Consider the following 25244-nt stretch of genomic DNA (forward strand, 5'->3'; position numbering starts at 1 on the left):
ATTCCCTCACTTTTAACAAGCACATGAGTGGGAGAGGGTAGGAAAAAAATGAGCATTGTGAGGGTGAGTGAGTCATTCACTAAATACAAGTAGGAGGGTCCAGAGAAGAGACTTCTCCGTGTTTCACCTGTGGGAGGACCTGCGGCCCCATGAATCCCAATTTCTAGCCCTTTCTACTTAGTTCTAAACTTTGATTCAGAACCCACCAGGCCAGCTGTTTATGGAGAACAGTTTTATAAGGGAGGAAGTGCACAGTGTACAGATGAAAATAAAGGCAAATTTGAGCTTCCTGAAGCTGGATACCCATATCTCTCCTAGAACTTGGGAAGTTTTCTGCTATGTCTGTAATACCTCAGAGATGTTGAGAGTTTGGTTCCAGACTGCTGCAATATAGCAACTATTGCAATAAAGCAAGTCACACAAACTTTTTGGTTTCCCCTGGCATATAAAAGTTATGCTTACACTATGCAATAGTCTATTAAGTATGCAATAATATTATGTCTAAAAGTGTTCATACCTTAAATAAAAAAATACTTAAAGTACTTTATTGCCAAAAAATGCTAATGATTGTCGGAGCCTTCAGTAATTTGTTATCTTTTTGCTGGTGTAGGTTCTTGTCTCAATGTTGATGGCTGCTTATGGATCAGGGTTGCAGAAGGTTGGGATGGTTGTGGTAATTACTTAAAATAAGACGACAATGAAGTCTCTGCACCTCGTGATACTATTTGATAACATTTTACCCACAGTAGAACTTCATTCAAAATTGTAGTAAATTCTTTCAAACTCTGCCACTGCTTTATCAGCTAAGTATATATAATAAACTAAATGCTTTATTGTCATTCACACAATGTTTACAGCATCTTTACCAAGAGTAGATTTCATCTCAGGAAACCACTTTCTTTGCTTGTTCATTGGAAGCAACTTCTCATCCATTCAAGTTTTATGATAAGATTGCAGTGATTCAGTCACATTGTCAGTCTCCAATTCTAGTTCTCTTGCTATTTTTACCACATCTGTAGTTACTTCCTCCACTGAAGTCTTGAACCCTTAATGTCATCCATGAGGGTTTGAATAAACTTTTTTCAACTTCCTGCTCATGTTGATATTTTGACCTTTTTACGTATAGATATATGGTTTTGTTTTGTTTTGTTTTTGGTTTGTTTGGTTGGTTCTTTGCAGAGACAAGATCTCACTGTGTTGCCCAGGCTGCTCTCAAACTCCTGGGCTCAAGCAATCCTCTGACCTCAGCCTCCCAAAGTACTGGGATTATAGCTGGGATTATAGGCATGAGCCACCATACCCAGAAAATTACATATATTCTTAATGACATCTAGAATGGTGAATTTTTCCAGAGGATTTTCTACTTGTTTTGACCAGATCTATCAGAGAAATCACTGTCTATGGCAGCTATAGCCTTACAAAATGTGTTTTTTAAATGATAAGACATCAAAGTTGAAATGACTCCTTCATCCATGGGCTGAAGAATGGATTAGCACATTTGAAAACAACATTAATATTATTGTATATCTCTATCAGAGCTATTGGGTAACTAAGTGCGTAATGAGAAGTAATATTTTTAAAGCAGTCTTTTTATCTGAGCAGTAAGTCTCAATGGTGGGCTTAAAATATTCATTAAACTATACTGTAAACAGATGTACTGTCATCCAGGCTTTGTTGCTCCATTTACAGACCACAGAGTAAATTTAGAATAATTCTTAAATTACCTAGGATTTTCTGATTGATAAATGACCATTGGCTTCAACCTAAAGTTAACAGCTGCATTAGCCCCGAACAAGAGAGTCAGCCTTTCCGTTGAAGCTTTGAAGCTGGGCATTGAATTCTCTTCTTTGGCAATGAAAGTCCTAGATGGCTTCTTCTTCAAATATAAGGCTGTTTTTTCTCCATTGGAAATACGTTCTTTAGTGTAGCCCTCTTCATCCTTCATCTTAGTGAGAGCTTCTGGATAACTTGCTGCAGCTTCTGTATCAGCACTTGCTGCTTTCCCTTGCACATTAATGGTTTAGAGACTGCTTCTTTCCCTAAACCTCATGAACGAACCTCTGTTAGTTCCCAGCTTTTCTTCTGAAACTTCTTCACCCCTCTCAGAATTGAAGAGAGTTAAGGCTTTGCTCTGAATTAGGCTTTGACTTAAGGGAATGTTTTGGGTGGTTTGATACTCTATCCCAACCACTCAAACTTTCTCCATATCATCAGAATGGCTATTTCACTTTCTTATCATTTGTGTGTTCACTGGAATAGCATTTTAAATGTCCTTCAAGAACTATTCCTTTCCATTCACAACTTGGATAACTGTTTGGCACAAGAGGCTGGTTTCAGTTTTTGACATGCCTTCCTCACTAAGGTTAATCATTTTTAGCTTTTGATTTAAAGTGAGAGATGTGAAACTCTTCTTTTCGCTTGAATACTTAGAAGCCATTGTAAGCTTATTAATTGGCTTAACTTCAGTATTGTTGTGTCTTTGGGAATACAGAGGCCCAAGGAAAGGGAAACTAATGGGAGAACAGCTGACTGGCGAAACACTCAGAAGACATGCATCATTTATCAATTAAATTGTCTTAAATTTCTTTGAGTTCTTCTCAAAATAGCTATTTTGAATTTTCTATCTGAGAGGACTTATATCTCTGTTTCTCCAGGATTGGTCCCTGGTGCTTTATATAGTTCATTTGGTGAGGTCATGTTTTCCTGGATGGTGTTGATGCTTGTAGATACTCGTCTGTGTCTGGGCATTGAAGAGTTAGATATTTATTGTGGTTTTCACAGTCTGGGCTTATTTGTGCTTGTCCTTCTTTGGAAGTCTTTCCAAGCATTCGAAGGCACTTGGGCCTCAAGCCCAAGACACTGTGATTTTTGCAGACTCATGGAGGTAGCACCTTGGTGGTCTTGGTTGAGATCCAGAGCAGTTCTATGGATTACAAGGCAGAGGCCTTGTTCTTCTCCCTTACTTTCTCCCAAACATATAGAGTCTCTGTCTCTGTGCTGAGCCACCTGGAACCGGAGGTGTGGTGAGGCAAGCACACCTGTGGCCACCACTGTTGAAACTATGCTGGGTCAGACCTGAAGCCTACACAGTACTGAGCCTTGCCCAAGGCCCTTCACTTCAGAATGACAAGTTTCCCCAGACCCCAAATGTGTCCCCAGGGATGCTGTCTGGGAGCCAGGGATTAGAATAAAAAACCTTAGCAACTTACCTGATGTTCTATTCTACTGCAGTTAAGCTAATATTCAAACCACAATACAAAGTGCTTGCTGCTCTTCTCTCCCCTTTTCACAGGCAGAGGGGCCTCTCCCTGAGACCACCACCACCACTGATAGTGGGGAGCTCTACCAGGCCACCACCAATGTTCGCATAAAGCCCAAGTGCTTTTCTCTTAGCTTGTGGTGAATGCTGACAGGCACAGGACTCAGCCTTCAGGACAGTGGGCTCCCCTCTGGCCTAGGGAAGGTCCTGAAGTGCTGTGCAAGAACCTAGACCCTGACTCAGGGACCCTAAGGGCCTGCTTGTTCTTCTACCCCGTTGCGGCAGAGCTGGTGCCTGACTTTTGGCTCTTGTGGTGGTGCTTTTCTGTGTACACATGGTTGTTAAAATTTGGTGTTTCTAGGTTGGCGGAACAAATAGTGTAGCCTTCTATTCCACCATCTTGCTGCACTTCCCATGAATTGTTTTTATTTCATTGCGTTGTTTTTCTGGGTTCCTTGTATCTGGCTGTTTCCTTAAGATCATTATTTTGAATTTTTCAGGCATTTTGTACATGCCTTTTTCTTTGGTTTCTGTTACTAGAGTAATGTTTTGTTCCCTTGTAGAAGGCAAGAAACAAATCTCAGAATAGAAAAAAAAAAATGGGAGGCTAAAAAAATTCAGAGGATCAACAAAATGAAGAGTTAATTTCTTGAAACAATAACAAACTTGAAAAACCTTTAGCTAGACTAAGAAATAAAAGAAGACAAATAAAATCAGATATTAAACAAGAGATATTACAGCTGATACCACAGAAATACAAAGGATGATGAGAGGCTGCCGTAAACAACTATATGCCAACAAATTTGATAACATAGTCCATTTTGTGCGACCATAAGGGATTACTGGAGGCTGGGTAATTTATAACTATATGAGGACTATTTGATGCACAGTTCTGCAGGTATGAAAAGCATGGTGCCAGCACCTATTCAGTTTTTGTTGAGGGACTCAGGCTGCTTTCACTCATGGCAGAAAGTAAAGAGGAGCCAGAATGTGCAAGATCCCATAGTGAGAGATCCCAAGCTTTTTAACAACCAGTTTTGGTGGGAACTAATAAAATGAGAACTCACTTACATTCACCAAGGGAGGACATTAATCTATTTATGAGAGATCTGTACCCATAACCCAAACACTTCCCATAGACCCCAGCTCTGATATTGAACCCAAAATTCAACATGAGATTTGGTGGGGACAAACAAACCGTATCCAAACTATAGTAGAAGAAATGGATAAATTCCTGGACACATACAACCTGTCAAGATTGAACCATGAAGAAATAGAAAATCTGAGCAGGTCAGTAATGACTGAGGATGTTGAATCAGTAATAAAAAGTCCTCCATCAAAGAAGAGCTCAGGACTGGACGGATTCCCAGCTGAATTCTACCAAACATTTAATGAAGAGCTAATACCAGTTCTTCTCAAACTATTCCGAAAAGTTGAAGAGGAAGGAATACTTCAAAAGTTATCTTACGAGGCCAGCATTACCCTGATTTCAAAATCAAACAATCACACAACAACAAAGAAAAACTACAGGCTAGGATCACCAATGAACATAAATGTGAAAATTCTTAACAAGATGCTAGCAAACTGAATCCAACAGCACATTAAACAAATCATTCACTATGATCAAGTGGAGTTTATTCCGGAGATGCATGTATGGTTTAACATTTGCAAACCAATAAATGTGATATGCACATTAACAGAAAGAATGATTTTTTAAAATATCATTTCAATAGAGGCAGAAAGAACATTTGATAAAATTTACTATCATGATTAAAATGCTCAACAAATTAGATTCACGTGGTACTTGCCTCAATGCAGTAACAGCCATATATGACAAACACACAGCTAACATCATACAGAATGAGGAAAAATTGTAAGCTTTTCCTGTAAGGTCAGGAACTAGACAAAGATGTCCACTTTTACCATTTCTATTTAATGTACTACAGGAAGCCCTAGCCAGAGCAATTAGGCAAGAGAAAGAAATAAAAGGCATTCAAATTTGAAAGGAGGAAGCTAAGTGCCACTGTTTGCAGATGACATGATCTCATATATAGAAAACCTTAAAGACTCCATTGAAAAACTGTTAGAACTAATAAACAAATTTAGTAAAGTTGCAGTATACAAAGTAAACATAAAAAATCAGTAGCATTTCTATATGCCCATAGTCAACTATCTGAAAAAGAAATCAAGAAAACAGTTTCATTTACAACAACTACAAAAAAAAGATACCTAGTAATAAACTTAGTTAAGGAGGTGAAAAATCGAAAAATCTTTTTACGGAAACTATAAAACTTTGATGAAAGAAATATAAAATAATACAAATACGTGGAAAGGTGTCCTATGTTTGTGGATTATAAGAATTAACGTCATAAAATGGCCAAACGACCCAAAGTGATGTACCGATTTAATGCAGTTCCTATCAAAATGCCAATGACATTCTTCACAAAAATAGAAATAAACAATTCTAAAATTTATCTAGAACAAAAGACCCCAAAACAACCAAAGCAATCCTGTGCAAAAAGAACAAAGCTGGAAGCTTCATACTACCTCACTTCAAAATATACTACAAAGCTATAATAACTACAAAACAACATGGTACTGGCATGAAAAACAGACACATAGACCAATGGAACAGAATATAGAACCCAGAAGTAAATTTACACACCTACAACCAACTGATTTTCAACAAATGTACCAAAAATACATGTTGGGGAAAAGATAGTCTCTTCAATAAGTGGTACTGGGAAAATTAGTTTATCTACATACAGAAGAATGAAACTAGATCCCTATCTCTCACTATATATAAAAATCAACTCAAAATGGATTAAAGTTCTTAATGTAAAACCTGACTCTAATAGAAGAAAACATAGAAGAAATACATCAGGGCATTGGGCTGGGCAAGGACTTTTTAGATAAAACTTCAAAAGGATAGTCAACAAAAGAAAAAATAGGCAAATAGGATTATATCAAACTAGAAAGCTTTTCCATAGCAATGGAAACTGTTAAGAGAGGGAAGAGACAACCTACAGAATGGGAGAAAATGTTTGCAAACTATAGATGTGACAACGGGTTAATATCTAGAATATATAAGGGACTTAACAGCAAAACAACAATAATAATGTTAATATTAATCAAAAATGGGCAAAAGGCCATTTTTCAAAAGAATGCTTACAAATGACAAACAGGTATGTAAAAAAATGTTCAACGTTGCTAACTGTCAGAGAAACACAAACCGAAACCAAAATAAGATACCATCTCACTTCAGTTAGAATGGCTATTATAAAAAAAGACAAGTGTTGGTGAGAATGTGGAGAAAAGGGAACACTGACATACTGTTGGTGGGGTTGTAAACTAGTACAGCCATTATGGAATACAGTATGGCAGTTCCTCAATTAACTAGAAACAGGATTACCATATTATTCAGCAATCCCACAGTTGAGTATTTACTGAAAATATTTGAAATCCATATGTTGAAGAGGTATCTGCATGCCCATGTTTATGGCAGCACTATTTACTATAGCTAAGATATGGACTCAACCTAAGTATCCAAAAGATGAATAGATGAAAAAATGTGGTGTAAATAGCCAACAGAATACTATACAGCCATAAAAATAATGAAATCCTGTCATTTGAGACAACATGGGTGAACCTGGAGGACACCATGTTAAGTGAAATAAGCCAGACACAGAAAGACAAATACCACATGATGTCACTCATATGTGGAATCTACAAAGGAAAAAAAGCTGATATCATTGAAGCAGAGAATAGAACTGTGGTTATCAGAGATTGGGAAAAGGAGAAAGGAGAGGATGATGGGGAAAGGTTGATTCATAGGTACGTGTTACAATTACATAGAAAGAATAAATTCCAGTGTTCTATTGCACAGTAGGGTGACTATGGTTAACAGTAAAATATTATATATTATAAAAAAGCTGACTAGGCATGGCAGCTCATGCCTGTAATCCCAGCACTTTGGGAGGTCAAGGCAGGTGGATCATCTGAGGTCAGGAGTTCGAGACCAGCCTGGCCAACATGGTAAAACCCCGTGTCTACTAAAAATACAAAAATTAGCTGGGCGGTGGTTGCAGTGAGCCGTGATAGTGCCACTACACTCTAGTCTAGGTAACAGAGCAAGGCTCTGTCTCAAAAAAAAAACAAACAAACAAATTGCTGGAAGAAAGGGTTTTCAGCTTTTCAGTGTTCTCATCAAAAAGAGGACATACATGATGTGCTGGATATACTAACTACCCTTATTGGGTCATTATACAATGCAGAAATATATCAAAACATCAAATTGTACCTCATAAATATGGGAAATTACAGTGTGTCAATTAACAAGCAAATTTTAAAAACAAAGAAAAAGGCAAATGAGCAAAGATCAGAGACTGCTCGAGTGGGTTTGTTAGCAATAGGAGTCCATTTGACTCAACCTGTTATGGCCAGAACCTCCAGAGGCCCTGGCTGCTATGCTGCTGTGTGCTCGCCTGGTCTTTTTGAAACTGTTGATACAATGCACTGTTCACTGCAGGAAAAGCATTAAAGAGTTTTGTTCCACTGCACACACACAAGCTTGGCAAGCAGCCACTTGAATTTCTCCTGCTAGTCACATAAAAACATTTCACCACCATTACCAGAAAAGGCAAAGGCTCCAAACTTCTTTATGAGAAAAGCTAACCATTTTTGTGTAATTTACACTGAAGAATGACCTTTCTGCCCGCAAGAAAGTGAGCACAGGCAGCTGTGCCAGGACGTAGGCCTGGTTCACCCAGAAATGAGCCCTTAAATTCATGGAGTGTACATTTACAAGTATGTAGTCTGCTAGAGTGGTTTTAGGATATTGAGGTTGTGATACCAATTAGGATCATGCTGTTCACAATATTAAATTAACTCGTGTCTTTATTTTTTAGGGCTTCATAGATATCATATATTTTTATATAATCATAGCTAACATGAACACCTTCTTAGATGTGCTAAATCTTTTACCTGAACTATTTAACACACATAGACACATACACAAATTATGAGCCAAGTTGTATTAGGCCTGGGTTTTAGCATCTGTGAGTGGTTAGATAACTTGCCCAAGGTCAAACAGCCGGTAAGCATTTAGCCAGCCTGACTAAAGAAACTATGGCATTAACAACTATGCAGCACACCGCATATTATATTAGCAGTATGTATATTTAATATACACAATGACCTTCTGATTCTACAATGTAATACTCAAAGATATTATTAGGTATCCTAATAGGGAAGTTTACAAGATGAAACAAGCTACATACACTTTTATAGACATACAGCACCTGAATATTGATCATTGAAATGTCATAGATATTAGGATAACTTGTAAATGAATTATCCTTGTTGATCTTTTGTCAAGTGTAATTCCCCTTAGATCTTTAGGAAAGCTAAATAGTGCAGTCTCAATCTGGTACTTCAATTGGACAAGGAATAGCACTGCTTTTTCCACATCATCTAGCAAACTACCCAGTGAAAATGGTTGTCCTTCTGAAAGATTGCATTTTGGCTCTCTTGTCAAGTCCTCATGGATAAATACTGTCTTGAGTTTGTTTTGTCTTTTTCCCAGTAACACTATCTGCCTAGTCCCCATCTCTTCCAAACAGAAAAGTGAATGCTGGCCATGCAATACTATCTTATAGACATCAAGGAATAAATATTTCTGATTTATCACCGCCACTAAAACCCTGGAAGCAGTTCACTAAACATTTATAGGAACCTCAAGATCTCAGTCACAGAAAATTCCATTTTAATGTTAAAAATCACATAAATCTGAGAAGCAACTTCTCAGATACGAGACTTCAGAATTTGTAAGTTTAAAACTATTAAAATGAATTTTGTAATAAAAACCAATAAAGGACATAAAAAGTTGATTACATGGAAAAGATCTCTTACTAAATACTATTGTTACAATCAGAAAGTCCTAATTATTTGCTGGTCACAGAGGACTGGCATATCTTTTTATTGAAATCATAAAATGTACAGAAAATGCTGAAAAGCCAAACATGGCAACTTGGCTGAAAGCAGAGTACTTCAAAGTCTTGGCCTGCATGCCTCAGTGATGTAAAGGGAGGCCAGCATCTGTGAAATGCTGCCATGGACCTGCCGGGCTATGATTATCTATTTTAAGTCTGGAAAACACACTGTGCACCTATGGTCTACTGTTGAAAACATGTACCTCCATTACTAAACAGATAGCAGCATCTCCATGTATGGTATTAGAATGAAATATTGAGAAAACATTTTGGAATAGATGTACTATTTTCTGACATTGATGGATATACCAGTGGTCACTGTAAAGATGTGAAACTTGTTAGTTTGCTTCCTTATAAAGCCAGAAGTAGTTGTCTCATTAGGAGTCCTAATGGTGTCCCTGTGTTCTCTAGGAACCTTCCTTCTCTTTGTAGATAAATGTTACCTTTCAGAGGGAACAGATAGCTATTATATTTTCCCTGAGAAATAGTCCTTCATCCTATCTGACTGAACATGGGATCTTCTTTTCACTCATTTATTCCTATGTTTTAAATTGTATACATATTTTTTTTTCAATTGGCCTTAAATCTTCCTTAAAATTATGTACCAAACCTTTTACTGACCTAGAAAGATACAAGATTGCCCAGTGAAATATAGTGCTACTATTATTTGATAAACCAGCAAAGTATGTGATAAATAATCACAATAATAATTTATACTGAAATTTTAAACATATAGCTAAAACTAAAAATGCCTTCTTTCTCTAGGCCATTTGTAACAATTTGAAGCACTTAAAATTATGGATGAAGCGTTTCCTTCATACTACTGGAGAAATAAATCATCTTTTTTTCTCTTTTTTCTATGAAACAGGTCTTTTTTCTGTCTCTCTGAAACAGACATTTGAAATCATTTGAATCCACACATTTATTCATTTAAAACACACACTTAACATCTCTCATGTTTCCAGATGCTGTGTGAGGGTAGAGGGAACAAAGATTTGTCCTGGCCTCACTTCACTTGTTTATAGGACCTTGCTAAGTGGCCGGCAGTTTCCAGGACATTAAGGACACAGTGGTGAAAGATACTAGCCCAATCTATAGAGACTTCAAGAAGGAAATGGACAAATAGCTCCAACAAGGCAAAGGATAAGTCCAGGCTCCACATGCAGTGACAGCTTTCAGAAGGTTCTCTCGCTTGGCCTCAGGCTCCTGGAAGCCCAGTTCTCTTCCGCACAAAGAATGGAAGAGCCTGAATCATTGAGTGGGCAGCCAGTAAACTGATGCTGAGAGTCACGTGTCTTTTTAGGCTGTGACAGTCTCTCTATTGTGAAGACAACTGCACTATTTGGGATGAGCCAAGTTACAGTACAATTCAGCAGTTCCTGAGTTTAAATGCATTCCCGTGAAAAGAAATAAAACAGCTGATAGATCTTTACTCGTGAGTATCTTTTCAAAAAGCAAGAATATAGGTATTGTGAGAGGAAAAAAATAGCTTTCTTTTTACACCTTATAGAGCTGAACTATATCTCAGTTTCAATTTCCCTGAGGGTGTTTCACAAACAATGGGTTTCACAGGCCCAGGAAGTACACTACAGGGCTGAAGCTCTGTGGTCAAAATGCCAACAAGGAGCCCATTCTTTCCTTTTTCTTTTTCTTTTTCTTTTTCTTTGTTTTTAAGAATCACACTTATTCAGAAGGGTAATTTTTGGGAGCACACTCCCTACAAGAGAAGGCTTTAAAAAGCCAAAGCCACAGTCTTTCATAGTCTCAGTGCTGCAAGATGATCCTATAAATACAAGATAAAATTAGAAGTGGTCTAGGTGTTGCTTTACGCCTGTGGATCTAGCGTGCACGGTCTGCATCTCATAAACTGGTGGAATGCTGTCTGCGCTAAATAGCGGGTTGAAAGCAGTACAGTTTTGTAAGTCTTTCCAGGGGATCGCTACCCTCCCAACAAACCTAGCATGCCTGTTTTCTGTGATGTTGGTCCTCAACACATATTTTGAAGTTTTTAAAATGACAGTACATCTAAATAGTAATATGTATTCGATCTAATTCAGTATACTGAGAGGACAAATAAACTCTTTGCAGTAGAAGATGTCAGTTTAGCACTCTGAGGAAAATTTCGTGACTCTGTTCAACACATCCCTTGACATCTCTGTGAAGAAGGAAGCTTCATCAAACCCTGTGATATAATTATGGAAGACACAGTGATTGTGTCATGTGTGAAAACTCTTTTTTTCTTCTTCTTCTTAAACAGTGCAAGAAAAGTAATGTGGACGCACATCTTACCAGAGTTAATGCCTTAGATTCTGAAAAGCATCAAAACAAATCAGGAGAAAAACTCAATAGATTAGAGCACTCAGTCCTTGCCCTGCCCTGTTCTATTCTCCCGTATCCCTAATCTTGGTGAATGGTTCTATCAGTACTGGATTCTTTCCTCTCACTCCTTACCCCAACTCCTTGATTCTACCTCCTTCATCTCTCTAAACCTTATACCCTTGTTATTTTTCCCTGTCTGAACTGCCACCACCTGGTCCAAACGAACTTCATATCTTGCCTAGATTCTTGCACTTGCTAACTAGACTGCCTGCTTCCAGTTTGCTCAAATCCCACCCCTTTCTGCCAGCCCATTCATCCTCCAGACCCCTAAATGCATATTTCATCATCATGTTCCCCCCTTTTTTAACACTGAGCATACCTCTCACCTGCTAATTTCTAGGACAAGGCTCCCACCACAAGGTCCTGCATGGCCTGGCCATGGCTTCCTGCTTTGCTTGTTCGCCCCATCTCCTCATTCCAAGCAGCATACAATACACACACCAAACTCTGCAGCCCCCAAACACATGAGGCTATCTACATATCTTTAGTTTCTATTTCTGCTTCTACTTGAAAAATTCTCCCTCTCTACCTCCTCATTCATCAGCTGGCTAACTCATATTAATGCCTCAAAATTCAGCTACCAACCATTAAAATGATAATAATAACTTATGGTGACTGAGCACTTTCTATGTGCAGGTAAAGTAATAACTTTATGGTCATCTTATTCTTCCTTTAAAAGAAAACGTTCACAATTGAGCAACAGATAAGAGATGAGAGAAGAGCCAGGGGACAGTAGTAATATGGAAAGAAAAGGATGAAGATGCAAGAAAAAAGGTGTGGCCCACAATATTAAATTCTTCAAAGATAAAGACAAAGATTTGTAATATGCAGTTGGATTTTGCAAAAAGAAGGGCACTGGCCAATTTGGAGAAAGTATTTCTTGAGTGTTTTGGAGAATGAGGCTGTATTTCAATGAGCTTAAAATTAATTGAGAGCTGAGAATATGAAAATAATGGATAGAGCATTTCAAGTTGTTATTCAAGTGAAAGGAAGAAAGAAACTTTAAGATCAAATACTTATGCTTGTGGCAGTGGACGGAGTGGTGATATTGTGGGAAAGATATGTTATGATGATTTTATGTAGGGAAGAAAGATTGAGGAGAAAGAGAGAGTTTTGTCACATAAAGTAGTAAAATTGGGTAGCATAATCTAAGCAATTAGAATTACATCATACATGGAGAGGCATGATATGCTTATGAAGCCATATTGCCCCACATCTAATCCTGGCTCTGTCTTATAAGATATATATTCTTGGGATAATTATCTAACCCTTCTCTGCCCCAATGTCCTCATAATGTAACAGCCTGATGGGTTATTCCTGCTCAGTACACAAATAAAGACCATGGCATTTTAGTAAAGAAAGAGTTTAATTGACATGAGGTCAGCCACGCCATGCAGGAGACAGAGTTCTTACTCAAATCAGTCTCATCAAAGGCTCATAGGTTAGGGGTTTTCCAAAGGTATTTTGAGGGAAAAGGTGGGAGTGGCTATGCAATGGGTGCTTGCTGCTGATTGGTTGGGTCAGAGATGAACTCCTAGGGAATTGAAGTTGTTCTCTTGAGCTGAGTTGGTTCCGGATGGGGCCATAGGAGCCACCAGTTAGCAGCTCCAGGTGGAGCCACGGTGTTAGATAAGCACAGAACCTGAAAGGATATCTCAAAATGCCCATCTACAATAGAAGAGTGATGTTATTTGCAGGAGTAGTTGGGGAAGTTGCACCTTAGCAGAATTCAGGCTCCTCTCTTCCTGTAGGCTGGTGGTCTCGCATTAGCTTCATAAAGGCAACTGAGTTTGGGGGACGGGCTGTTTTCATTTAAACTATAAACTAAATGTCTTCCGAAGTTAGCCAGCCTAAACCCAGGCAGCTTGAAAGCTAAAGAAAAGGTCGGGGGGGTCGGGGGCCGTGGGCTAGATCAGATCTCGCTCACTGCCATAATTTTCTCACTGATACAATTTTTTCAAAGGTGGTTTCAATAATAGTATCTACTCATAGGGTTGTTATAAAGAATAAATAAGTTAATATATGTAAAGCACTTAGAATATGTGTTTAGCTGTCATTACTATTACTGTCAAGACAACTGTGCAATGGTGTGTTTGTTTTCTGTTTTAACTATTACACTAAGAACTCTTCAAAAACAAGGGCTGTGTCTTTATCATATCCCCAGTAGGGAGCACAGTGCCTGATCCATAATAGGTGTTCAAAAAATAGATAATAAATGGATGGTTAAACGTATGCAGGCAGAAGGGTTGGCCAGGACTACCTTTCTTGATATTCTTCCTATCACTAGTTGTTTTTATAATATACAAAAAATTAACCCCAAAGAATAAAGCCTTATTTATTTTTTAAAAACCCGCATGTAGTATATTCACAGAATGTCAAACATCTAAGAACAAAACATGTGCTTTGTAGCTTACTTGAATTTTCCTAGGTCCTTCTCTGAAAAGCAGTGGTTAACCTTCCACCTAAAGGCTGCAGTGAGGCATTGTCATTGCCCTAGAAAGTTCTGGCTACTGCAGTTTACATTCAGCTATTAGAATGAAAATGATGAACAGTTCCTTAGTGACATTACATTTACCTGAACACCAGTAGCCTTAAATTGGCATTTCCCCGTGTCAACCATTTATTTAGCTATCCAGTTCTATTACCCAGGCTCCTCTCTGAGCTACCTTTTACCCCATCACTCACAGGCTCTGCCATGACCATCACTCATCTCACCCTGACTCAGGGCTGCGCTCCTTTCACTCTAGAAGGTGGCCTTGCTTTATTTTTAAATCGTATTTTAAAAAGATATTAGACAAGTTTTTATTCTCTATAAATGAAAATACACATTTAAATGATTAAACAAGTTGTTCTCTTTAAAGCCAAGGATGTTACTGAGTAAATATTATCTGATATAAGACGTCATATAAAAATCACAATGCTTATGTTTTCATCTTCTTGGTTACTCCTTAAACACAAACCATTTTAAAGACAAGAATGGTTTTCTAACTCCTATTTTTCCTTGAGAGGAAGCACCTATTATCCTTCCAGTAAAGACTGCAGGAAGTAAGCATGAATCAATTGGATTAAATGTTGAATGAGAGAAATAGCTGGCAACTAGTATTATATCAACAAGAAAAACACAAACGTCCCAGAAGGGCAAAAAGAATATCTTGGACCTGAAAGCTTAGAGATCTGACTTCACATAGATCAAATTGGATATTGCAGTCCAGAAATCTGAGAACCAAAGAAGTTGATTTCCCCAGTGTCAGGCACTTCATAAGTGACTGAGAGGGGAGTGGCACTCCTGGCTTGCAGAACAATGATTTTTTTTTCCATGTACAACACAAGGAAGCAGTGCAACAGCGTTGGCTGCTAACATAGAGTAACCCAAGGATAACCGAGGAAGAAGGATCTCACAATAAAGGAGCACATTGGTGATATTGGCTCACTGCAACCCAAATTACCTTTAAATTTTAATCTATCACTGCTGCTGATGAAGCCGAGTAGAGAGCATAAGATACAGAATCGCAGAGCATCAATATCTCAAATATTTTTTAACCTGGGGGGTAAAACTAAAATATCTATATCTATATCTATATATGTATATATACGTGTACATATGTGTGTATATTTATGCGCATATATGTATATATGTATATATATGCGCATATATATACACACACACACATATACATGTATGCTTTATAGTCTGGTAGTCCATTTTGTGAAAGAACTGAATTTAATCCCTTTCTGATAGAGTTTGGGCTCGTTTCCTGTTGCACTGTAACACAGATGAATGAAATACAATGAGCAATCTTTGTATGCATCTTTGAACACTTAGGTTAGCATTTCTGTATGACATATCCCCATATATTGAATTGCTAGGTAAAAATTTTGTCCATAAGAATCTTGTGAAAACCTTTTATGACTCCTTTCCTGCCTTAATAGTAGTCAAAGGCACAGGCTTTATCTAGATATGCATCCTAGTTCCACTATTTCCCTGATGTACAGCACAACTTTGGGCAAATCTCTTAATCTCCCCAATTCTTGATTTCCTTATCTGTGAAAATGGGATTAATATAGTACACACCTCAGTGGGTGGTTGTGAGGATGAAGTAAGGTACTGAATGTAAAACAACTACTACTGTGGTATCTAGCAATTAAGTGACTAGTTTTAAAGATGCTGAAATGAGCTAAAACAATACGCAGATTGCTGACTGCAAGTTAGCTGCCTGTGAAGGTGTTTAAAAACAGTGCTGTGCCTGTGTGGAGGCAAGGGCCATGTGCAGGTCTCTGCATCTTCTGCTCAGTTTTGCCATGAACCCAAAACTGCTCTAAAAACTAAAACCTATTCACAAACAAACACAGGTGCCTGGAAGTGCCTGTTGGAGATTCTGATTTGGAAAGTTGGAGATAAGGCCCTAGCATCTGTATTTTTAAATTCTCTAGGATAATTCTAGTATACTTCCCATTTGGGAACCAGTGAAGGCAAAGTATTTCAAAAGAAAAGAAAAAAAAAAAGCCTCTTCTCTTTGAGTTCATTTTAATTCGCTTTTCCTTCCCCGTGAATTTCTTACAGATTCAAAGGGCAGCCTTATAAAGTCATTTTACTGCAAAGAAAAGCACCGGCTCCTCCTTAGGCTTCTTAACTGCTACTGCCTGATGCTAAGAGTGTCCTCTTCTGACTCACCCACCACAAAGACAGACATAGTTATTCATTTGCTGTAGCAAATAAATAATTCTACTCTGATGTTAATTCATTCTACACATATTGATTGCACACCTATTACGTTGATTAAGCTACGTGTTAGGGAAGTACCACTGAATAGAGGAAGCTTGATTCCTCCCCTTAGAGAGCTCAGAGACCATGGGGGACATACTCACAGTGACAGCGGAAGTTGAACCAGGGCTTTGTTTGGTAGGGGAAAGCAGGGTGCTCCCCGCAGAAGTGACTTCTCAACAGAGGCCTGGAAGATGAGCAGAGCAGGAGGTATCCGGATGAGGAGGGAGGAGTATTCAAAGCAGCAGCAGCAGCCATAGAGCAAAGGCTGGGAGGGGCACATTGAAGACCGGATTGTTTACTAGAAAAGGGGCTAATATGAGATTGAAAAGGCAAACCAAGATCAAATGTTTCAGTGTCTTATAAACCATGTTAAGTAGCTTGTGAATAATCCCAAGAACAGTAAGGAAAGTTGAGAGGCTTTCAGCAAAGGGAGTACTATGATGAGATTTGCTTTGAGGGATGACCACTTTCCTTAAGAGCCTGGTTAAGTGGCTGCTGGGAAAACTCCAAAGGAAGGTGTTACTAATCTGCCTGCAGCTAGATTAGTGGCAATGAGACAAAGAGAAACACGGGGAAGGGGAGTGGAGGTGACCCTGTGGATTCCGTTATGGAGAAGTCCACCTTGAGGTGCCCAGGGGACGTGGATTGATTAGGCATTACAGCTCAGAAGAAAGATCTCATTTGGAAACCATTCCTTTGTATTATTTTCAGCACCGGACAGAAAGGCAGCATTAAAGCTTTTACTTCATTCAGTTCTAAGCAAACACGTTGGTTAGATCTACAAAGCTTACTTGAATGATGGTCTATGTGCACGTGAGTAAATAAGATTTGGCTCCAGATAGCAATTACTACTGGCACCTCTTCCTTTCATCTCAGGAGACACAATGTAATTTTAAACATCCATCTAGACACTGGGAAAATTTTTCCCTCAGGGAAAGAAACTTAAATTGTTTCTCTTTGTCTTTGTTGCAGGTATCTGTGCTGTATGGCTCACCTGGCCACCTCTTCTACATTTGTAGGAAATACATGTGATCCTATCTGTGCTGTAGGTAGTGAAAGTATCCCCAACCTTGAGAAGCACATTAATATTTAATGAGCTAAAATAGACTTTTCTGTAGTCAATGCCTTGATCTATGTCCTTTATTTAAAAGTATAAAGACCTCAAGGGATAGAGTGTAGAGTTTGGCTTCCCTTATGAATTTCACACTCACTAGGCCAATTCAAAGCCTCCCTTGCACTGCTCACAGTCAATTTGGATAAATTTATCTTTCCTCTGCATTCTGGAGTGTCATCTGAGGGTGGTGGAGTGATGAACAAGGACTGTTTTATGGTCTTAGGTGGGTGTAGGCTATGAGATGTGTGGCTTTATTTGATCATCCTCTTATTCCAGATAATAATATCCTCCACTGATTGTTTTATCCATGAAGTCTGTGAATTTAAACATGGTACAAGGCACAGTGTGTATTTAGGAGCTGAATTAAAGAATTGAATAGACTTCTAGTTTACTTTAAATTGTAATGGGGTAGGGGTATTTCCATAACTGATCTAGAAAGATCTTCAGTGTATTTATTTTCTTAAAAGAAACCAAGTTTCCAGGCCATTAAAAAGAAAAAAGTTTACCAAAGAAAGAGGTGAGTTAAAAATCTTACTCATAAATAGTAATTTTTGGGAGACAAGCAATTATTCTGGATTTTGCATAGATACCTTTCAAAGGCATGACAGTCACATCCATTTGTTATTTTATTCCTTCCTCTTGCTTAGTACTCATTAAAATGTTCCAGGAATATCTTGCTATTTTTCTTAAGTGACATCTATAACTCAACTTACTGCTTAATGTGTCTTTAACTCATTCATATTACATAAGGTTTTCTCCCCGTGGTAATGATTATAAACAATATTCAAATTTTAGGTATTTTGAAAAGATGCTGAGAAATTGAAATAAACATAATCGTTACTTCTTTTTCGTTCTCACTCATCTAACACTGAAAAGATATGCTGATGTTTAAACATCTTTTTAATTAATGGCATAAGAAACTAGATAGAGGTTTTTTTCCTATAGAAACTATTGAATGTGTTTTAATCTCATAATAATCACATCAAACTTTAACTTCAGTAATTGTAATTGATTATTTGAGTTTTTTAGATTATTCAGTTTTTCAGTCATGATGAGTGGAGCACAAAGAGGGAGAAAAATCATATACATAAATCTACTCATAATCAAAAGCTTTAAGGAAGTGATTAACTTTTCTAACTCCTTTTATTAGCACTGTATTAAAGTTGAAGGATTTAGGTTTAAAATCCCATTTCCATTCTCCCTCCTTCTTTCTACAGGAGATAACAATATATTATGCAATAGGCAAGATAATCATGTGGTTTGCATCATTCATATCCGTTTTATTTTCATAACGTTGTCACATGTGCCATGCCACCCCCACCTCTTTCTCTCTTTCTGTCTTGCTCACATACACATTCACACAAATACACCCACATACATATAAAACACATGTGTTTGTACATATATGGTAACTCATTCATCTTCATTTCAAATGACAACTTAGAAGTTTTCAGAGTACTACATACATAAGACTTCCATATTTTTTCTTATAAAAACTACACATTAAGCTATAAAGGAAAACTATGTGTTTTGGAGTTGACAGAATGAGTCTGAAACATGCAACACACCATTTGGTCCCCGATGTGTAACTTATTTGGTGTTTAGCAGTTGTATATTCACTCACCTGATTTTATTACGTTGCTTTTTTGTTATGTGTCTGTGAGGACTTGGGAGGTGGGAAGATGGGGAGGCATCATTGTCAAATAAAAGGTCCTCCCTTAACTGCATTTCACAGCTGTCTCCCATAACTCAGAAACCTAATTTGGGTGATGATGTGGTTTGTCAGGAATGTGAAGAGACTAACAGAGATCACTTGTTGGATGCAGGTGATCAAGCCTCTGTGATAATTATGGAAGCCTTTTAAAAGACTTACAGATGTGCCCGGTTTGGCCATCTGGTCAGAAGATGCATTTTCAGAGTTCTCTGTCTTCACCTTTGTGCCCTGCCTCAGTGTGGGAAATGTCAGGAATGTACTGGCTTGTAGTTGAGTTCTGCTTTGACAGAGGTTAACAGATAACACCTTCGTCTGTACACGTACACTCATGTGCCCTAGCACCGTCCAAGTTGAAAGGATAAGAAGGAGGTTAACTATGCTGCAGCGACATTTATCACCCTCTGAACCAAAATATGTGAACAAAATTTCTAAGGTTGGTTTTGAACTATTCAAGAATTTGAAGGGGCTGTATGATTTTTATCATGCCCACAATGTGAAGAAACAAAGAAAACAAACTTTTCCAGTTTAAATAAAGGGTAATTTATTTGGGGCAAGAAAATAAAGAAATCATACTGAATGTGAACAATGCACAAAATGAATTTTCTTTGCCTTTCCAAGTAGCTTTGTGAGCCATTGTTGTAGAGTTTTGCTTAATTTGGTATGTGTGGGAATTCAATTAGTTGCTCTGAAACATGATATCATGTTTTTAGTGGCCTTTCTTCTTAAGGAACAGTAATGTGAGTTGCATGTTCTTTTAGATGCAGTCCTTTTGAATCTTGTGAAACTAGAGCCAGGTGACTAGAATGTGTCAAGTCAAAGAGTTGTTCACCTTATGTGTGTACATTCACCTGTGTCTGTTCATGCATGGTAACTATTATTAACCTTTATTCTGGGTGATATAATTTATCTTTCTTAATAATTGCTTATAAAAAGAAGCTCACAATGAGTGAAGTATATACTACTTTTACAACTTCCTGTGAGCCTCTATATAATTCAAAATAAATTTTTTTTACAGTAAGATCACAAATTAAATCTCTGTTTTTTCATTGGTCAGCTGACTGCTAAACTTCAGACTTCTAGCAGCTCTGTCACAAGGTAAACCATTGGTCACAGGTTGAGTCAGGCAGAAACTGATTATATCAATTGAAATGTATCACCAGTATTGGAAAAAAATACGAAGACCCCAAAACATGTGCCCTAGTTTAGTGACTGAATCTGCCTCATTTTCATGTGTGTTTAGAATTAATATTAACCCCTTCATGTGAGATTATTTATTTAGTAAAGTCTCACTTAATATAGAGCATCTCCAATACTCTACAGGCAACCTGCAGAGTCAGGCCCTGCAGTCTTCAGGACTAGCAATCATATATTCAGTCTAGTTATGACAGTAGGTTCTAACACTTGTGATGATAACACGCCCACATACACCGAATTAAGCCCAAATCTAATGGGCCAGAAAATGGCATAATGCAAAAAGTTATAGCTCTGTTCCAGAGTGGAAACTTGGTAGGAGATAATAAAATGAGTGGCTAGGCCAAACTGAAAAAAAAAAAAAGTCAGGTATGTGTTTTGTTTCATTTAGTTCTATTTTTCCAACTAAGCTTCCAAAGACACTTATAATCCCACATACGAAGGACAAACAAACTTACGCCTCAAGATGAGAATGTTTTATTAGACACTTTACTGTGTGTATGTTCGATTGTAAGCAGTAATATTTTGACCTGAAAAGTACAGATCGAAGAGATGTTATCTCACTAAAAGGAAAAATGTATGATAAGGAAGTCCCTAAGAGTAAGCACACTCTTCTTTGGAATCATGTCAATAGAGTTTGATGCGAAAAAATAAAAATAACAGAAATTATTTCTGTTCGTTTCTTAACAGAACCCATCTTCTACTTCGGCGATGTGGAATACTCCGTGGATGAGAGCGCTGGCTACGTGGAAGTTCGGGTGTGGAGAACAGGCACTGACCTGTCCAAGTCTTCTAGTGTCACAGTGAGGTCTCGGAAAACAGATCCTCCCTCCGCAGATGGTGAGCAGTTTCCCGCTCGGCTCTTTAGACTGTTCTGCAATTTTCAATGACCATGGCACAAATTTGTTTAAAGCTGAAATACCTCACTTCTATTAAGGCAGTTTGGCTGGGTATATTGTTTTTGCTGAAATTATTACTCTAGGAGGTAAATCTAGGCTTTATTTACCACTTTGGGAAAGTACATTTAAGGGCCATGAACCAGAAGCTAGGTTACAAACGTTAAGACTCAAAGGATCTATATACTAAGGCCTATATTTCCATGAAGTGGTTCTCTACTCTCAGCAAAACTAGTATCGCTGAATGCTGTGGCATTATAGGCAGGAAAATCATCTTGCTGCACATAATCTATCCCCACAGAAACCTATGACATTTAGGTACTGTGCAGGCATGTGTCTTCAGTTGGCTGTCTCCTTATTTTAACCATGAGTCCCTATAAATACTTCAGATCCAAAAGGTTTTTTCCACACTTCATTATAAAAAATGTACTAACTAGCACATATCTGCATTTTATTCCGGGATCTACATCTCCAAAAAGTTGATTTTAAAGTTTACAGCAAGCATAGAATTCAAAATTTCCTTTTTTTTCCCTAAATGACCAACAATACAAACTTTCTCATGTACACACACATGAGAACACACATGCATGTCATACACACATCAGACATTCATCACACAAAGCAAGCACAGGTTATACCATTTGAAAAGTCACCCTTAGGTTTTAACTTTTTTAATGTAGTGGAAGCAGTATACTGCTTTGCATGTAGCAGGTGCCCAGTAAACATTTGTTTAACTAAATTAATCATTTTTAAGAGAAATATTCAAATCAGAGATAATGGGAGGGAAAGAGAGAAATAAGAGCAAAGGGGAAGAAGCAGAGGAAAAGAAAAAAGTATAAAAAGAACCACAAGGAGATACGGACATTCTACAAAATGAATTAAAGACAGATATGCTCAAGTAAAGTTGCACATTTGGAGGTAAAGTAGATATAAAATGAGAGTCAGAAGAGCAGAAGATATGAAAACAAAGAAATAAGCAATATTATCGACCTATTGCCCACCACTGTCAGTCTTTGAGGATGTAGTGGCTACAGATTAAAAGGCAGTTTTGTTTTTAACCACTTTAGATATAAATGGAGTTATCAACATTAGATATAGCCCCTTTTGTCTGAAAAATATTAAATTAAAGATCAAAGTGTAGAAGCTTCTCTCATTGCCTGGAACAAAGGTGGATGGAGTGTGGGCAGAGCTGGTTCCACTTAAATGTGTTGCTTTAACTGACAGGCAACCATACACCTAAGTAGGATGTTCTACAGCAGCTCCAGCAAAGATACATAAATACTTAATTAATGTGAACAAAATTTTAAATGTCTGTATTTCATATGTAATTTATGAGGATCATATATTTGATTGATATGCTGATTTTTCTAAGCCTGATTTTTATTACCTTTATTAGATAATTTTCAAACTAAAGTTAGAGGAACTATAACACAGAAAGCTAACATAACTAATCCAAAGGCTAACCATGAAACGTGGATAAAGTTCAGCAGCTGGTCTTTGATCTATCACCACAGTAGCTATCTGGATGTCTATTTGCATTGTATTAAATGTACTTTTCTGTAAGGTTATGCTGGTCTGTGTTTTTTAAAAGAAGAATTATAAATACAATTACATAATTTATGTCTTATAATTTTTTGAAATTTAATTAGTCCCCAACTGAATATTTTTTTGTTACTGTCATAGCTGGAACAGACTACGTGGGCATCAGCCGTAATTTAGATTTTGCACCTGGAGTCAACATGCAACCTGTTCGTGTCGTCATTCTGGATGACCTTGGAGAACCAGTGCTGGAGGGAATTGAGAAATTTGAACTGGTGCTTCGTATGCCTGTGAAGGCAGCCCTTGGCGAGCCCAGCAAAGCCACAGTCTCCATAAATGACTCTGTCTCCGATTGTGAGTGTTTATAAATTTTACAATGATAAGTGAAATCATAAGCTAAGGTTTATATATATATGATAAGCAAGATGATAAACTATATATAATATATATATATGTGTATGTGTGTGTGTGTGTGTGTGTGTATATATATGTTTGTTTGCTAGAGCTTCCATAATAAAGTACCACTATCTGGATGGCTTAAATAACAGAAATTTATTGTCTCATAGTTGTTGACGAGAAGTCCAAAATTAAGGTGTTGGCAGGCTCGCTTCCTTCTGAGCACTGTCAGGGACGGCGGTTCCAGGCCTCTCTCCTTGGCTTGAAGATGGCCATGTTGTCCCTGTGTCTCTTCACATCATGTTCCCTGTATGTGTCTCTGTCTAATTTTCCTCTTTTTATGAGAACACCAGTCATATTGGATTAGAGCCCACCCTAAAGACCTCATTGTAACTTAATTACTTCTGTCAAGACCCAACTTACTAATAAGGGCACATCCTCAGGTGTTGGGGTTGGGATTTCAACATATGAATTTAAGGGGGACACAGTCCAACTCATACAAATACCTTAGCTGACCACACCTTTCTCCTCCTGATGGTTTGGATAGAATTAGACAGTCTCAGAATAAAACTTTTATTCTTTCTCTCAAAACTTAAAGAAAAAAAAAGTGATGTCATCGATATCTTGATTGTGCCTCAAGAATTCCCCTCATGGCAGATGGGTGGAACCACGTGGAACTGCATAGACCCCTGAGTGTCAGTGATCTTTCTCCACTTCACAGCACAGGACACTTTCTGTCATCTCCTTCCCCTAGACACTCATACAGTTTCTCTGATAATGTGCCAAAAATGCTGTTCTGGGACAACCCTCTGCTGAACACATGGCACATCATCACAAGGGAATTCTGACACGCTGTCACAAGGGAATTCTGAACACTCTTCAATCATGAGGATTTCAACCGTGTTTGGAGGAGTCTTACCTATTGTCAATGAGGCCTATACACCATTAACCTAGCATAGGTGTCACCTAAAAATCACACACACACACACACACACACACACACACACACACACAGAGTCAACTTTCCCACATGATCTGAGTAAATTATGCTTATAATTATCTGCACAATATTTAGTGTTCTTCATATCAGGAAATTCTGAAAGCCTCATGACTAAGAAACATGTAGTTACAAATATCTTAAGGTTTGTGGTTTTATCTACTTTTTAGCATTTCATTGCATACCCTTCCTTTACCAAACAGGCAGAGCAAAATGTCAAAGGTAAGGAAATCAAAACTCTTAAGTGATTTGCTCAAGGTCAAAACATTGGCAAGTGACTGAATGGAGACAGAATCCAGTTCTTCTCACTTACTTTCCATTATTCTTTCCACTAAACCACATCTTCTGAAATGCCATTTTCCACAAGGAAATTTCCGTTCACTTTGATCCTTTGTTTTTGCAGTGCCTAAGATGCAATTCAAAGAACGAATATATACTGGCAGCGAAAGTGATAGGCAGATAGTTACAATGATCCATAGGAGCGGGGATGTCCAGTACAGATCTTCAGTGAGATGCTACACCCGGCAGGGGTCTGCACAGGTGATGATGGACTTTGAAGAACGCCCAAACACTGACATCTCCATCATCACATTCCTCCCTGGTAAGCTTGAGCTTAAAGTTTTTTTCGTGAAATTTGAAGAAGCTGAATTTTTACTCAGAAATAGGTATCAGGGAAATACAAGTTCCTTGATATCAACAAGCGTATGGCATGGTTTTATGTGCACTAAATGAGGAAAGTGAAATCAATTTTTAACAGGTTGAATGAATGCCCTTTTTGCATCTGCATTAACTTATTGATTCCCAGTGATGTGATATATGGTTTCTTCAAAACTTATTCAGTGGACAAACGCATATGAAATGTACAGATTTTACAATGCTAGGAATTAAACTTAGCTCAATGATTTGTTTAGTAAGTCAGAAGTTAATAATACTACAAACTGGTGTTGAGGTCAGATTAACAATGATCAACCAGTACAAGGCTGCTAATCTTGCTTTCTGAATGT

At 37.8% G+C, this 25244-nt stretch overlaps 1 protein-coding gene across 1 annotated transcript in view; it reads left to right on the forward strand.

Moving 5' to 3' along the window:
• Window positions 1-25244, forward strand: part of FREM2 (FRAS1 related extracellular matrix protein 2) — a 178280-nt gene that overhangs the window by 122270 nt on the left and 30766 nt on the right. Inside the window, exons 7-9 of the mRNA XM_025364577.1 lie at window positions 21103-21252; window positions 22992-23201; window positions 24644-24841. Coding sequence (XP_025220362.1) covers window positions 21103-21252; window positions 22992-23201; window positions 24644-24841 — 558 coding nt within the window. The remainder of the gene's footprint in view (window positions 1-21102; window positions 21253-22991; window positions 23202-24643; window positions 24842-25244) is intronic.

Source organism: Theropithecus gelada, chromosome 17, assembly GCF_003255815.1.
Source record: "Theropithecus gelada isolate Dixy chromosome 17, Tgel_1.0, whole genome shotgun sequence".
Lineage (NCBI taxonomy): Eukaryota > Metazoa > Chordata > Mammalia > Primates > Cercopithecidae > Theropithecus > Theropithecus gelada.